General features: G+C 42.7%; 1 protein-coding gene across 1 annotated transcript in view; it reads left to right on the forward strand.

The window, feature by feature from the left end:
* The window catches only part of UST (uronyl 2-sulfotransferase), a gene marked incomplete at both ends in the record, with an annotated part of 296,437 nt that overhangs the window by 216,728 nt on the left and 62,096 nt on the right, over window positions 1–17,613 (forward strand). Inside the window, one exon of the mRNA XM_079716162.1 lies at window positions 16,660–16,757. Within this exon, the coding sequence (XP_079572288.1) occupies window positions 16,660–16,757 (98 nt within the window). The remainder of the gene's footprint in view (window positions 1–16,659; window positions 16,758–17,613) is intronic.

The following is a 17,613-nucleotide window of genomic DNA, read 5'->3' on the forward strand; positions in this document are numbered from 1 at the left end:
ACAGGAACCCAAGACTGGACAGGTAGGCAGAGCATGCGTCATGATGTCAATTCCCTGGTTAATTTCATTTATTTAAAAAACAGCCACACCCTAAACTTCCTGACGTTCATTTTGGCTGGTGTTCTGCATTGAAAGACAGGCAGGAAGCCAGAGGAGGCGGCCTCTCTGGTCTCTAACCTGCAGGTGTAGACCTGTGAGGTGATGCACTGTGCCATGCTCCCTGCCCCCTCCCAGCCACGCCCCAGCCCTCTGCACTTCAACACTGCAACTCGCCTCTTTCTATTGCCAAATCCACTCTTCAAAGGAGACCTCTGCCTGTTTCCAAGGATGCAGCTGGTTGGTTCCTCCTCCACAGTGCCCTGCTTCCTGGTAATCCATGGTAATTCACTGGCCTGTCAGTCCGCAGCTCAGAGCCTGCACTCTCTCCCACCCACATTCCAACACCCCTTTACCACCAGTGAGTGAGCTTTACAGCCACTTCTGCTCCTCTGGAATGGCCCTTCTAGAAATGTAGGAACCTCATCAGTCCTCCATCAGCCAGTAAAAATGGGATAATAGATGTCCAAAGGCTTTGAAAATACAACACGTAATTCACAGTGTTCTTGTTATCATTTGAAGCCTCTAGACTTCTAAAGAAGCAATTTATGGCTTTGTGGGAACTTCACGAAGGTGGGGTTCTTTGACCTCAGTAAATGCCCCCAAATAAAAACCTTGGTTAAAAAGTTTAAAAGGTGCAAAAGGATTTAGGACAGTGAAGGGAGGGAGGAACCGAGGTGGAATAATGAAGTCAGAAATTTCAGGGCCTTCCCTCTGTGAAGCAGTAGCTAAGCCACAGCAGAAATCCAACACCTGGGTCTCCATTACTTTTTACAAACTGCATTAGCATTTTACCAATACTGTAGGCTGATTTGACGGAGGGCCAGGGCATTAAGGGGAAAAAAAGTAACCCATGAGACCCTTACCAAAATAATGGATAAACAAAATGGTCTTTATCCTCGTTCAAATAAACTGAAAACAACTTGGACTGCGTTAATAGAAGCATCTGTTCTCACAACAGCAAATGCAGATTATTTGTCTCCAACTCTGTCCCGCGTCTTTGCAGATTAACAGATAACTTACTAAATTAAGGCAGCCACGTTTACTCTTCCAAAACGGGACCTGTAAAACTGAGACATCAAAGCCCAACCAGGGCCATTGACCATTCTCATTTGAGAGGTGAAGGCTCTGTCTAATCTTCACATCTCTTCCTCAAATACAAGAGTTAATAAGTTGCCAGTTCATATGGTAAATAACAAACTTGCCTGAGCTTTTGGGTAATCAATGAGTTTTTACTTTATTAATTCCACTCTTCTCCATTGGTAATTTAGATGGAGGAACATTTAAGTCAATGGAAATGCAACTAAAGAAACAGGGCCACTATGTGAAGAAATTTCACACTTAAATATTTAAAAAAAAAGTGTGTGTAGGGTCATAAAGTTCAAAAACCATTGCTTCCTTTGTTCTTTTTAATATTTTATTTGGAATTTGGCATTAGAGTCAGGACAACCCACAGTAACCAAAATTGACTTTCATATAAAAAATACTAAAAAGAGTTATACACCAAAATATTTTTCTTTTTATCTATTATATTTTAATTCCTTATATCTTTTATTTTAAAATATTTATATTTGTGTGGCAGATTTATGGTTGCTTTTTATTTTCCTTTTTTTGCTTAACCGTATATTCTATAATAAACATGGGTTGATTTTATAATAAAAATATTAGAGGAACAAGACTAAGCTTTGACACCAAGGAGATCTTTCTTGCTTTTGAATTTGAATAGTTAAGCAAATTAGTGCATTAATATTGAGAAGCCAAAGGAAACATTCAGGGACAAGTTAACTGGATAAGTTAAGCTACTTCTCCATTTACCTCTTTGACCTCGTTCACATGACACCAGGGTGTTCTCATGGATAAAATTATAATCCCAGATATACAGACTTTCAGATTCATATTTTCCGTCTTAGCGCACAGAAGCTTTACTTTGGGGATTTTGCAGAAAATTCTTGTGTTTCAGTCATTTGCCTTTTCTCTGTGAAAGCCAGTAGGGAACAGTAGTAGGCGCTGATCATCCCCAGTCCCCCAAAGAACAGTGCTAGGAGGCTCTGTATTAATTGATTGAGAAGTTCTTTTAAAGCACCAACTTCTTTCTAAAACAGTTTGGATCAAATAATGAGGCTGACTGCGAACCACAATATTTATAAGAGGTGTAAATTTGAAATCTGCAGTGATGTTCTTTTAGGAGCCTGACCTAGAAGTGGAAAGAGGAGAATGGGCCAAGTTGATTCAGTAGGGCCTGGAACTGATGGTACTTCCTCATTCACTTGAGAAATGCTGACTGAATATCTGCTTCGGGCCGGGCACCCTTCAAAGCTCTGAGACCGCTCTGAACAACACAAAGTCCCACCTCTCTTGGAGCTGATACCCTAGTGAGGCGAAACAAATAGTAAACAAACAGATAGACAAATAATAAGCAGTAGTCAGGTGGTGATAATTGTCCATGGATAAAGTCCAGGAGAGTCTATGAACTCCAATAGAGGAAAAAAAAACAGTCATTATTTTCACTAACTTAGCATATCCTTCATTTTTGAATATAGGCAACAAACTGTAGCAGTATTCACAATACCTATAATGTCACCAATAGAATTCATTTCTATTTTATATCAATTACTCTTATTGGAGATCTCTTTAAGTAACCATTCACACTACCATAACACCTGGATTGATATGATGGTAGATATTAGACCCACTGAGAAATCTTGTTATTTAATATTTTAACAAGCACATATATTACTTACCCCGACTTTTTAGTATTTTGATAAATAGTTCAATATATTTGGTTTTCTTTCTACTATTATATGTTTTATTTTACACATTTAAGCACATTGACCTGAGAAGTGGGTCCTTAGACTCCACCAGACTGCTGAGAGGTCAATAGCAGAAGTGCTTTATGCAATCTTCCCTTATCTCCTCACAGAGTTGAAAGGGCTGAAATTGAGCACGACTAATAGTTTTTACTGCTCCTTCAAAGACATTCTTAAGTTAAAAAATTTTTGAAGTGTGTGCAGTGGTGAAGAGAACCATGACATCTAGTCAAGTCTGGTCCACTGTCTTTTCTTGTTTTAATTAATTAATTAATTAATTTTTGGCTGCGTTGGGTCTTCGTTGATGCACGTGGGCTTTAGTTGCGGCGAGCGGGGGCTACTCTTTGTTGCGGTGCACAGGCTTCTCATTGCAGTGGCTTCTCTTGTGGAGCACGGGCTTTAGGCGCACAGGCTTCAGTAGTTGCGGCACACGGGCTCAGTAGTTGTGTCTCACCAGCTCTAGAGCGCAGGCTCAGTAGTTGTGGCTCACGGGCTTAGTTGCTCCGCGGCATGTGGGATCTTCCCAGACCAGGGCTCAAACCTGTGTCCCCTGCATTGGCAGGCGGATTCTTAACCTCTGCACCACCAGGGAAGCCCCTGGTCCACTGTCTTGATTCATGCTAATGAGCCAACCACTTATCACCACTGTTTTGCACCATCAGTGCCAATGTTGACACCATCAAAACTACAAATAACACCTTAGTATGATTATGAAAATAGTTTTGATCTTGTGGACCCCTAAAAGGGTCTCAAGTCCCGCCAGCAATCTGTGGACCACACTTTGAGAACCACTGTGCTAGATTAAGTGTCAAGGACAGAAATTCTTTTAAGCACTTGAAACCACCAAGGGGACTCTATCTGCATAAGAATATTGCTGGTGGTTTTTGTAGTTTGCTCTTCAACTCTTTGAAATGGAATTTTTAAAATCTTGGTAAAAAATAATCTTCTGTTGACAGCTTTGGACGGGTCAGTGCTGTAATACAAGTTAGGAAATACATCTTACGGCAGAGACATACACCTCCAGTATGGGGGGTCTTCACCTCCTTCATGTCATGAACCGCTTTAGCGGTCTAGTGAAGCCTACGGACCTCTCAGAATAATGTTTTTAAATGCATACAATAAAATACTTAGGATTACAAAGAAAACAAATCATATTGAAATACAATTATAGCCCCAGACCCCTTTGCGAGGGTGGGGGAGTGTCTGTACTCTGTACTCCAAGTTAATAACCACCTGCTTCCCTCAGTCTTTACTGGCAAGGAGAAACAGCTAGGGATGACATTTGTTTTTTAATGCATTTGTTTCCATGTCAGTTGACATCTTAAATTCCCAAATTCTGACTATCAATTAGATAGATTTAGACCTAACAAGTCCAGAGCAAGAATGTGGAATTAGGAGAATGATTTTCTCCTCCACCTTCTATAAGACTGAGCAGCATATGCCTCCTGCTAAATCCTGACTCTTTCTAAAGGAGAACGGTCGTGGGCTGCAGACAGGAAGATCTTGGGTACTGTCTCCCTAATAGTCTAGGACTACTGAGAATTCTCTAATGGGACTTTCTAAAACTTTGGTTACTCTTTTTGAAAAACGGTAATTGTTTCATATCAATAACTCCCTTCCTTTTCTCTGCTTCTTAAATCAAAGCAGCATCCTTAGGCTTATTGTACTTTGAGAAACTATCTAGCCCTTAGTGCTAAAAGTGAAGAAGCAAAGAATTTACAGTATGGTTACCGAAAGAGTGAAACCAATCATAACCCCCTGGGGAAATTTTCCACTCTTCTGGTGAAAGGTTTGTGGATTATTGAAAACAACTCATTTATCCACTTTCATAGAAGAGAATGTTGGTGCTGATCATTGAAAACAGCTGATAATCCAAAAATCAACTGTATTTAGTCTTGGAATTAATAATGGTATTCTAGCATTGTGACCTCCTCTGATTGTGTTTTTCTTGGGCTAATATTGAAATGAATTCTTATTCTTTAACTTAAGGGTGGAGAGGTAAGTTAGTGATTTGAAAATATCCCAAGAGTAGGAAGCCAGCCTGCGATTTTAAATTTGCCACAAATAATCCACCACGTGGCTATTCACCACTTCGTTAGTCAAGGGTTTCACTGTGGTCCTAGTAAGTCTTTTCATGAAGGAAATCACACTCCCTATAAACCACAGCTCTCCTTCTGGACCCCACTACTAAGCTCTTTTAGTTTGCACCCTGATTTCCTTGTATTTCTCACTGCATAGCTTTCCTTCTAGGGCTGAGCTGAACTGTCAAGCCCTTGTATTTCCACGACTAATTTATCCAGTGTTGCCAAATCCTTGATAGCCCTTAATCAATGCATCCAAAAACAAAACTGCCTATTCACTCCTATGGTTTTCTCACCCAGTCAATTCATAGTCACTCATGATTACACGGTCTTAAGAAACTGAAATTCCCAGTTCATCTAAAAGAATCATTCTGGCTCTTTAGTTTCAATTTCTCTTTATTAAACCTATTGTGGATTCTTTATGGCCTTCTGAGTTGGGGCTACAGGGCCACAGAAAGGAGAGGCTGTGAGCCTTAAAAAATCTACAGACATGTTGTTTATGCCCTGGATCACCAAAAGTTGAAAGTGTGACTTTTGTGGTTAGTTTGGGCCTCTTAGGCCAAAACTATTAGACTATTGGATGTAAAAGAAAGAAAAGGGAATTCTAAACCTCTTCAGCTGGGAAGGCAAAATCATCAAAATTCTATGAGGTTAAGACAGTTTCTGTGGCTTTTAGAAACTTGTATGGCCCAAAGGAGTCATAAATAATTTTTATGGTGTAAAAACCCTTGAAGAACATACTTGGTTTCCCAGGAATTCCTGCCATTCTTACACACAAAGTCTCACGTTGGTGGAGAAGCTCTGTTGGAGCCTGATTTGTCTGCTTGGTACTACCTCCAGGAAATACTGAACTGTGTGGGGACTTAGCCTACCCCTGAGGCTTCTTTTAACAGGTGAAATGAACAGATATGAGGTGAGGGATGCATTTCTTTCCGGTTCATAATTCAACTTTGAAGTAAAATCTGCAGAGGTCCTTCTGATCTCTGGCCTAAGTTTTACCGGCATCTTTTCTTTCTGGTGTTAACATGGAAAGCAGTCAAGTTAAAATGTATTTCCATGGTTTTATTAAGATCTAGAGTGGGAAAACTGTAGGCCCATAAGATCCACTAGCAAGCCACTCAAATGATGTCATACTACCACCCCACAGAAAGCCCACAGAGTGGTGACCTATTTTTCTATGTGACTAGGTAGGAGAGAGGGCGGTGGATCTCTCCATAAACCTGTCCTCCTGCTTATTTTAAGGGCTTGATCAGCATCTCAACATTAGTCGTGCTAGAAGGACAGAGAGTCCTATTGACTCTATGCTTCCACAAAGAATCAGCATAGCCCCCTTTTGCAAAGATTGCTGCCATCTATGTGCTGGGCCGAATGCACAGGGCAGAATTACCCACAGGAGGCTGGTTAACCAAGATAGCACTTTCAGAGCTCATGGCAGAGCTACTGGTGGCAGAGGTCCAGCCACATGGCTTTTCTGGGCCTTGGAGACTAGAATCACAAAGCCCCAAAGTCATTATTCCTCTAAGTGAAACCCACATCTGGAATGTACTTTTTCTAGCAGGGAGTGGGTTAGAGGTCATTTAGTGACATTTCAGTCCTCCAGATGTCTACTAAAAAAAAGTATCCATAATGATATGTCTTCATCCACAATATCATTTAAGTGTTTTTTGATTAAAATGCACCAGTACTTTCATTCTGGATTTCACTCTGCTGCTGAATTTTTTATGATGTTGTTTATTGAAAAACAGCACTGTCTTCTGAAAGCTTTTACCAGATTCCCATGGTGATTTGCTAGGCATAGCACAATTCAAATTAAAATTTCATCATCTTCAAAGGCTACTATTATGAGCTATAAAAGAGCACCTGCCTGGCCCTGGGTGGGTACCATCATACAGAGAGGAGACATGAAGCTTTTCTTCCAGAAGTTTAGAGTCTATATAATACTAATAAAGAAAATGTAGAATGAAGATTATGCCATTTTTGTGTTCGTGGTATACTTCACGTATTGGAACTTTTGGCGACACACTTGAAGCAATTAAAAGATTCAAAGCAACACCATTATAATAAAGTCACTGCTACAATATATTAATATCTTGCAGGGTCTGTAAGAAGAATCCTCAGGAATCATACTGTTTGAGGTCTGGCTTAAACTGTGCTTTGGCCCTATGCCTCTGACCTCCTCATGAAGCAGAAATGATCACATTGCAATAAACATGTGACCTTGCTTTGGCATGGACTTGACATTTTACCAAGTGTCTTTTCTCTGACTCAGCAAGGTGCACTCCCCATATCCATCACACACATTTCTGCACTCCATATTCTTTCCAATAGAACTCCCTGAAGGAGAAAAAGCAAGAACAGCCCATACAGGACCCCCAAGAGAGATGGTATAGAGATTTCACTCTCCCTTGGCCCCAAACACGTAGCAATGATAGATAGAATATTTAAAAAGGAAATCCAAAGAGTGTCCCCATGCCTGGAACAATACCAGCGTGATGAGCAGTGGTGAAATCACAGGCCAGCTGAGCTCTGGTCCAGAATGGGGCAGCGGCAGCCAGGCATTGGGCTCCCTGTCAAGATGGGGGCCAGCACCAGGCTCAGTGCTTTCAGGGCCTCAGGTGGGGAGCCACACTTCCCTCACAGTCAAGCAAAGAAAGCCAAACAAAACGACTGCTGACCCGTCACTGGGACTATGGCTTTTAAAGGGTAGACCTAGAGAGGTGGTAGAACAAAGCCACAGCCTATGAACAGAATAAACAAAGTTAAATTTACACTCAAATATTTTAGAGTAAAACTGCAGGATATCAAGGAAAAGGAAGAAAAACAGATGACCAGTGAAGGAAGCATAGTTAGGCTGATAGCAGATTTCCCATCAGCAAGAGTAGATACCAGATGACAGCAGAGTAATATCTTCAGAGTACTGAGGGAAAATAACTATCAACCTAGGATTTTATATCCAGCTACACAATCACTCTATAGACTTTTTCAGACATAGAAAGTGTTAACCACTTAATGACTTCACTAAAAGGATCATTAAAAGATAGATTATGAGGAGAAGTAAGGAAGGTGCAGGACACAAGATGCAACAGTGAATATAGCCATTGATTAACACATGTTGGTAAAATGAGTTAAATACTGAGTGCTAAGAGTTTTTTTGTGTTAAAAAAGGATTAGATTTAGACAACATTGATAAGATGGGATGGGCAGTGTTTAATGGATAATGAAAAGTGCTAAGATCTTTCCAGATTCAGGAGAAATATAGAAAAACCAAATTACTTCAGACTTTACTAGAAAAAAATTAATCAAGTTTGAATGTTAAACATTTTTAAATGACTCCTCCATCAACTCACCTTTCTGACCATTCACTTATGAATGATTTCTTAAAATTCTGCACCTCTCCTCAGTACTTCTCGAGTAATGAGAGTATTTTAAGCTGCATTGTTATTGTTTGTATTTTTTAAGCTGTCAGAACCACATATCTGGGGGGAAAAAATCTTAGAATGTTAAAAAATGTAAGGGTAATTGTGAAAATAGTAGAAAGAAAATCTTTAGATTCTAAAGCAGAAGAAGAAAGGCAGGTGGTATTATTACAAACTTTAAAAACCAACAGAAAAGAAAAAAAAAAGAAGCAAAGAAAAAGAATAACAAACAAAACACAAAGAAAGATGCAAAAATAAATCCAAATATATCAATAATCATAATAAGGTAAATGATTACATTCATCTATTAAACAGGGAGAAGGAGTCATCTGTTGAAAATAGAGACTGGAAGTAAAGGGACGAGAAAAGGTCACCATTTAAATGCTAAAAAAATGTTTATAAGACAAATTTTAATATAAGGTAAGAGCATTAATAAAAAGGGACACCACATACAAATAAAGGGAACCACTACCAAGAATATATTCTATATAAATGTTAGTAAAGTTACATTTTGTAAACTACAAGTAAAGGGAGACAGGCACAATTATTTGTCAGCTACTTGAGGCCAGGGTGCTTACCATGATGCCTTATGTACAGTAGATGCCTTAATTCATAAAATAATTAAAGAACCTTGGTATTGGTTTGTTGAAGATTTCAGCTTGATTTATTTAAACACAACAAGCAACCGATTTTGAGCTACCCCAAATTAAGAATCTCTGAAATCAGATTGCATTTGACCATATTGTGGCATCATAGATGTAAACTTTATGAGAAAATTCTAGTTGAAAGTTTAAAATTAGAATCCCAGGTGAAGTTTATCATGTGTTTCATTTCTAATCAAGAGCCTAAAGGACTGACATCCCTCCTCTACCTCTTTTTCCTGAGTCTTCCTTCAGCTAGTCACTGAATTCAGTTCTCATAATTTATGATTCTATAAAATTTATGCCTGAAATTTTTGGTCAAGATGGACTTTCATAAAGTGTCCCACTTGTATAAAATTTAGGGTATCCAGTGGTTTCTTAAGTAACTCCCACTGGGTCTAACCTCTGCTTAAAGATATTCTTTGTGCAAATATTCCAGACATTATATGTAGAAGGAAGGGAAATGATCGTTAGCCAAAAACACTATAATTATGAAAAGGAGTGACTGATAATGTATTCCACTTTTACTTTTGAAAATGTTTGTACAAAACTGGGTTGGGCCCCGTGGTTTTACACTAGAATCTGTAGACATTTATTTGCCTAATAAAATAACTGCACAATCTGGCAGAATCCTGCATACTTGGCAACCCTTCCTGCCCAGGTGCCTGGAACAGCATTGGCCCAGCAGGTGTGGCTTTCAAAACGTTCAGAGAGTTGAATTCGGGAAGTCTGCCCAGCACCCCACCTGTGTACAGTGCGCCTTCCTGAAGGCCACGTCCGTGCCCAGCTTGTCATAGGTTCAAAGGGCCTCTATTCATTCACAATTGATAATGAAAACTAAAATAATCAAGGGATTGACACGATACACCAAAATTATAATACATTAAATTTCTCTTCAATAAAAGATGCCATGCATTTTTAAAGATATTTTTGACATTTAGAATATAGATACTCTATAGTGTTTAACACTATTGTACACATAAGAAACCTACTCTTCCCCTTGCTAGCATGGGCTTGGTATCCCCTCTTTCCTTAAAGGGTGAGATGGGGGGAAGAACAGAACTCTCAGCAGCCTGGACCCGAGGAAGGAGAGGAAGAGGAAAAATGTTTTCTCATATTTTTGGGTTTTTCCACAAGGCGCTCTTTAATCATAGGACCCAACAGTCATGACCCAGCTAGTAAGATCCGACTTCCTGGGCCCTACAATCAGAATCACCTGCTTATATAGGGTAAAGGGAGGGGTGGTGTGATGGGGGTCATGCTAGCTGTTCCAATATCCTGAGCCTCTTCGTGCTGTCCTGAAGCAATGATTTTCAGATTTAGAGCCTTTTTATCAACCAAAATCTTATACGGAACCCAATACATAAACCCAGGCAAAGCATAGCTCTTCCGGTTTTGGTAGGGCTGGGGGTGCTGGAGCCCTGCCCATCTGGCACAGCCCTCACCTCACCATGGACCGTATGTGTAGCTCAACTTTTACTGGAGCTCCTTAAATCCCTCCTTTCTGGGCCCAGGATTAGCCATAGGATTGGAGGGGGGCTTGATGACGAAAGATCGTGGAATGAATGAGAAATATACTAGAGACTTCACTTATTTTGTCTCACTAAAAGAACAAAGTCCCAGGACCACTCTCAGTTTGCTCAGAGGTGAGAGGACTTTTTAAAATGGGGACTGTGGATGCTTAGGATGCTGCAAACCACACAATGTAGGTTGTATGTGCTTTGTCTACTCAGAAGGCTCACCAGGAGTTACCTTGAACTTGCTGTCAGATCCTGAATTCTTCTCCAGCTTCTGGAGCCTTCCTTTCTCTACAGGTGGACTGGCATATACTAACACTCGTCCTGCCAGGAATTCCGCCAAAACCTAGGCCTGCTATGGGACCAGGAGAGGAAGCAGAAGGAAATTCCAGGCAAGGGACCCAGATGAGCCGGGCATGGACTTACCTACTGGCCCAGTGCTGAGGCCCATGAAGGGCAACCAGGTTCTCAAAATCACCAAGGTTCCTCTTTAGAATGCAGGATGGACCTAGAGTGTGTCATACAGAGTGAAGTGAGTCAGAAAGAGAAAAACAAATACCGTATGCTAACACATATATATGGAGTCTAAAAAACAAACAAACAAAAACGTCATGAAGAACCTAGGGGCAAGATGGGAATAAAGACACAGACCTACTAGAGAATGGACTTGAGGACACAGGGAGGGGGAAGGGTAAGCTGGAACAAAGTGAGAGAGTGGCATGGACATATATACACTACCAAATGTAAAATAGATGGCTAGTGGGAAGCAGCCACATAGCACAGGGAGATCAGCTCGGTGCTTTGTGACCACCTAGAGGGGTGGGATAGGGAGGGTGGGAGGGAGGGAGACGCAAGAGGGAAGAGATATGGGAACATATGTATATGTATAACTGATTCTCTTTGTTATAAAGCAGAAGCTAACACACCATTGTAAAGCAGTTATACTCCAATAAAGATGTTAAAATAAATAAATAAAAATAAATGAATAAGCAAAATGCAGATTTCTAGCCTTGTCCCCAGAAAAACCTGTTAAATCAAGCTCTCTGTTAAATCAAGGTAGGGTCCGGGAATTAGCATTTCTTAACAGGTGCCCTACTTGATTGTTGTTGCCACTGCACTGTCCGTGAGAGTCCTTCAAAGCTTTTGAACAGAGGGGTGAAGTGGATGAATTTGCATTTCAGCTGAGTTACTGCAGCAACTTTGTGTAGAACGTTTTCAGGGAGAAGAGATGAAAGGAAGAGATACTGACCAGCTGCAGAGGAGCTGAGCAGGGCCTGAGGTGTGGAATGGATGCCAGAAGGCAGGTTAGAAAACCATTTGGGGGTCAGGTTGCTGGGTCGGGCCACTGAATGACGAGGACAGTGAGGGTGAGAGAGGACTCAGGAGTGACCCCCAGGGATCCGGCTGTAGTGACTGGGGTTTCCTTTGGGCACTGCAGGCCCTTTGGCATTTGATAGGTGCGCGTTATTCATCACAGTCCATCCAGTGAAAACGTTATAGGAGAAAATCAATTGAAGGTGATTTTGCTGTCCGATCAAAGTGGAAGAAGATGAACCCACTAAGAAAACCTAGAGGGTGTCAGTGTATGCTTTTAAAAATAGCACAGTTTAGAATAAATTTCTACCAAAATTGGCCTTTTTTTTTTTTTTTTGTAGTTTTGGCAATTAAAAGGACTCAGTTATCTGGAATGTTCGCCCCTAGAGAATATCTCATTTCCTGAATAAATTGAGATTATGGGGAGAGTGGGATCTTAGGTTTAAACCCAGTCTTACAAGAGGGCTGGCTAGTCTTGGGCAAGGGAACACTCTGTGGGGTGCCATGGTAGCTGCCAAGATCCAAGGACCAGATAAGCAAATCGTAGATCAAGCACTGGCAAGCAGTCTGGCAGGCGGGCCAGCTTGGCTAAAGTCATCACCGTCATGAAGATCTTAGAGCAAGTCTTAAAATAAGTATTAAGGTTTTCGTTTAAAACCACCTTATCCTAGAAACACTGCCTGGGAAGAAAAAATGAAATTGCATAATCATTTAAAACTATATATGTACAAAGAGAACTGCAGTATAAAAAGGTGATTGTAAAGCAACACAAGATAGCGAAGCCTAAGGCCAAAAAATAAAACCATTAACTCTGGGGGAAGCCGTATGGCCCTGGGGGGGACTGAAGCAGGGCAGTGGAGGAACAGCTGTGTTGACACTTGTCACATTTGGTTGCCCAAAACACTGAAAGGTCATTCACTGAAGTTCTGGGTTCCAGTAAGAGTGGACTGTGTGAGTGGCCAGAAGCAGCTTCCCGAAGCCCCGCGTCCTTGAGCTGCCGGGAAGCAGACCCGTGTTCACTGTGGCCAAGCCGTAGGCAGCTGAGTGCGTGGGTCTTCACAGCTCGTTTCCTGCTTCCGCTTGGTCTCACATCTGAGTCATCTTGTATTTATGTCCTCCTATAGCATTTCCATAAGATGCTTGTGGCCAACACCATCCATCAACCTAATGGGCTCAAATGGAACTCTTTGAAATCTCCTGCGACGTGCCTTGCTCTAAGAAAGGAAGAATTGTTAACAGTAATTCTTAAACTAGGAATTTATGTCTTCCCATAAATGGACCTTGCGAGGTTATTTGTGGATTCCAATAGAGAAGCGGCTTTCCTCGGTCCCTGTGGTCCTCAGCCCTCCCCTGGCCCACCAACTGATGCCCTCTGCCTGCTCCCGCGAGCCCCAGGCCAGGATCTCTGGGGACAGAATCAGGGTTGTGTGTCTTGGCTGGTTCCTTCTGCCATTTGCTCATTCAGTCGCTGCGTATTTATTGCACCTCTGCTTTTTCCAGGAAGGGTGCTAAGCACCGGAGATGCAGTGAGCAGGCATCTGTGCCCTCCTGGAGTCACCACCTAAACAAACAGTTACACAAGGTCTTCTTAAAAGGCCACTGTAGGGCTTCCCTGGTGGCGCAGTGGTTGAGAGTCCGCCTGCCGATGCAGGGGACGCGGGTTCGGGCCCCGGTCCGGGAGGATCCCACATGCCGCGGAGCGGCTGGGCCCGTGAGCCATGGCCGCTGAGCCTGCGCGTCCGGAGCCTGTGCTCCGCAACGGGAGAGGCCACAGCAGTGAGAGGCTCGCGTACCGCAAAAAAAAAATAAATTAAAAAAAAAAAAAAAAAAAAAGCCACTGTAAAGTGAACTCGGAGAAGCGCAGGCGCTGTGAGAGTCTCTGCAGGAGGCTTTGGTGGGCTCAGTTGCCCCGCCCCTCGTGTTAATGCAGGTCTCTGGGGTGCTGACTGTGTGGGAGGCAGATCTCTAGACACCCCCTGAATCACCACCATTTTACTCAGCCACTTGCTGTGAAATCTCGACCTCAGAGGACAGACCCTCCTGACCACGCTGGCCCTGGCCGGAGTCTCCTGCGCTCTGCGTCCCACCCGGCTCCTAGCTCCCTCCCTCTGACCCCAGCCCAGTTCCTGGGTCACTGTGACCTAAGGCTCAGGTCCCTGGGGGAAGCCAACTGCCAGAGGATACCTGGAGGGGGAGGGAGGGAGGGAGGTCAGAGCATCCTCATGGCAAAGCCTGGTCACCCTCTATACACGTTTTAGTTTGTTTACAATGTGTAGATCTCCTTAAACTTTTCTGATGATAAAACTAAAATACATGTATTATAATTAAAGCTAACATTTCAAAAGCAAATAAAGTTCAGTCTATTCGCATCTTCCATTACATCTACCACCATAAATGACTTCTTTTAACAGTTTGGTGTTTATCCTTCCAGATTTTTTTTTTCTTTTGCGGTACGCGGGCCTCTCACTGCTGTGGCCTCTCCCGTGGCCGAGCACAGGCTCCGGACGCGCAGGCTCAGCGGCCATGGCTCACGGGCCCAGCCGCTCCGCGGCATGCGGGATCCTCCCGGACCGGGGCACGAACCCGCGTCCCCTTCATCGGCAGGCGGACTCTCAACCACTGAGCCACCAGGGAAGCCCCTTCCAGATATTTTCGTCCCTATGTAAACACTATTTATTTGTTTGTTTGTTTGTTTGTTTGTTTGGCGGTATGCGGGCCTCTCACCGTTGCGGCCTCTCCCGTTGCGGAGCACAGGCTCCGGACGTGCAGGCTCAGCGGCCATGGCTCACGGGCCCAGCCGCTCTGCGGCATGTGGGATCTTCCCGGACCGGGGCACGAACCCACGTCCCCCGCATCGGCAGGCGAACTCCCAACCACTGCGCCACCAGGGAAGCCCCTTCCAGATACTTTTGTCCTTATGTAAACACATTTTATTTTTATGTTGTCCTACATGTTCATATTGGCCTATAATTGACTTTTTTTCATCTGAAAACTCATCACAGACACTTTTCAGGACAGTGCATGTAGATCCTCCTTATCCTTTCTGAGTGCCCAGTATTTCATCATAGGAATGTGCCATAACTGCTCTGTGAATCAATCCCCCATTAACGAACTGTACGTTCTGCCATATTTTGTTGTAATAAATCTTATAGTAACGAATAGTCTTATACATACATCCCTCTGTGTCAATTTCTTCTTAGAAAGGTATTTGGGGTCTAACATGCATTTTTAATGGGTTTTCATATGCAGTGAGGTGCTCTTAACCACCCTTCACTTCATGCATGGCTGGATGGGCTGACGTACACCATTCCATGTGCTTCTAGTATATTCCTCTCTGTGAACTGTGCACCTGTGCTTCCCACAATAGGCTCAGGTGCTCAGCTGGAGTGTGTTTGTTCCTGAATCTCTTTATTCCAGTTGAATTTGTTACTGTAATTGTGTAATTTATTTAATTGGTATATAAACCAAAGAAGCATGAGAGAAAAGAAAATGTTGTTGAAAAAAAAAGATATTTAAGTTACATTTTCCAACTCCCACCTTGAACTAAAAAAAAACTTTTAATAACTAACCATTTACCCTAATCATATTAGATTCAGTGGCTTCAACTGACTCATAAACTTCATTGACCATAGGACCATGTTTGCTGAGTTATATCCACTCTTTTTTTTTTTTTTTTTTTTTTTGTGGTACGCGGGCCTCTCACTGTCGTGGCCTCTCCCGTTGCGGAGCACAGGCTCCGGACGCGCAGGCTCAGCAGCCATGGCTCACGGGCCCAGCCGCTCCGCGGCATATGGGATCCTCCCAGACCAGGGCACGAACCCGTATCCCCTGCATCGGCAGGCGGACTCTCAACCACTGCGCCACCAGGGAGGCCCCTATATCCACTCTTAATTTGCCTTGCCAGTATTGTCTCTGAAAAAACATCCCATAGCTGTTTGGTTTGTTTGTAAATTGGGTTATCTTTTCTCCTTAGAAATACCTAAGAACCAGACATGTCTTATCTAGGGTATCCAATGTAATCTGCCTTCATGAACGTGGATTTTTAGCCCTTCTTTTCATGTCATTGTAAGCTCTAGTAATGCTGACAAAGACACTGCACTCAACCTCATAGAAGAGAAATTTTCTATGCGGAAATTCCAGATTTTCTATTTGGAAATCACAACTGTTGCTTTTGAAAGTGAGAGAATGTTTATATGCAAACATCCTGCCCCTTCCTAACCTAATATAACATTAGAAATGGTTTTACAGCCCCTCCAAACTTTACAAACCCTCTATGTGACTATTGTAGGTACTTAATAAGTATTTGTTGGACATGTGGATACACAGGGAAACACACTTCTACAGGATTAGCTGTACAGGGATCTCTGATTAAGTCTGAATGAATTAAGTCATGAATTCATTCAACAAATATTTGCTAAGTGTCCACTGTATACTTCCCAGTTTCTCATAACTGCTGGGGCCACAACTAGCCACAGTCAGTAGAACTGCTCCAAGATGCTTGTCATCTAGCTAGAGACTTCAGGCCACTGGGAAGCGCAGAAATTCATTTAACTCAACACAGCAAGCACTCTGTGAAATGCTCTGACCATATGTGTACCTGACCAGTGGAGCAGGCTGGTGCAAGGCAAAAAAAGAATTTCACTTCTTCTCATGAAATCCATCAATTCTCTACATCTTCTCAAGGCCTTCCCGTATCATTAAAGTATCAATTTTACTTACACTGTATGACATTTGACAGAGCCCTGCAGAGACCGCCAGACATCTCACTGCTGTGTTTTCTCTTCTAGGACATCAACGAGTGTATTCTTGAAAACTATCCTGAGTGTTCCAACCCCAGGTTATTTTACATCATTCCGTATTTTTGTGGACAGCATCCCAGATGCAGGTAAAGACTGAAACAGGCTCATGACATGCTCATGAGGACAACAATGACAGGAAACCCCCCAACTGGCACTGCGTGGGCGTCTTCTGCGTCCCCAGTCTCTCTAACTTCTGGAATTCGGTTAATATTTACTGTTAATCTTTCAAGATCGCATTTGAGATTCTGAATGTCCTATACATAAAGAAATTAACAAATCAAGGTCTGGCAGGGGCCTTGGGAACCACCCGTAAAGCTGTGTAACTGAAATGCCAACCAAACTCTTCTTCACCTTTGACGTACACCTGTCACTACCCAGCCCATGAGACAGTAAAGGCCAGGGGGTGCGCCCATCCTGCTCCTCTGTAGTGACTGTGCTGCATCCACAGCTGTCCTTGCCAGTGTGGTGTGTCTAATGGGGTCTGAAACACTAGATGCTCACACCCAAAATTCCAGAGTGTCTCTCTCCTGAGGCATACTTAGTAGAAAGAGAAGAAAGTACTTTCTAGTGATCCCTCCTCAGCCTTACTTGGTTGTGAGACCTTCTTTAGAAAGTGACTTATTCAGATAGTAAGGGCCCTCAGTGTGGTCCACCCACCTCCCGCATCTGCATCCCTGGGGTACTTGTTAGGAACCCTCACCTCATCACAGTCTCTGAGGTGAGGCCCAGGCATCTGTGACCACCTCCCAGGTGATTCTGGTCTAGCTACACTTGAAATTCGTTGTAGTAGACAAATGTGTAGCCTCCAGAAGAAATGGTAGTAACGATGAATATTAGCTTGGCTTGGTGGAAAATAAACCCTGCTGCCAGAAGCGGCATTTTCCCCAAAAGGAGACGTTGATTAGAAGGTCGTTGTGTTCCTTAAGAGACTGGGGGTTGTGG

Source organism: Hyperoodon ampullatus (assembly GCF_949752795.1).
Source record: "Hyperoodon ampullatus genome assembly, chromosome: 12".
In the NCBI taxonomy this organism is placed as follows: domain Eukaryota; kingdom Metazoa; phylum Chordata; class Mammalia; order Artiodactyla; family Ziphiidae; genus Hyperoodon; species Hyperoodon ampullatus.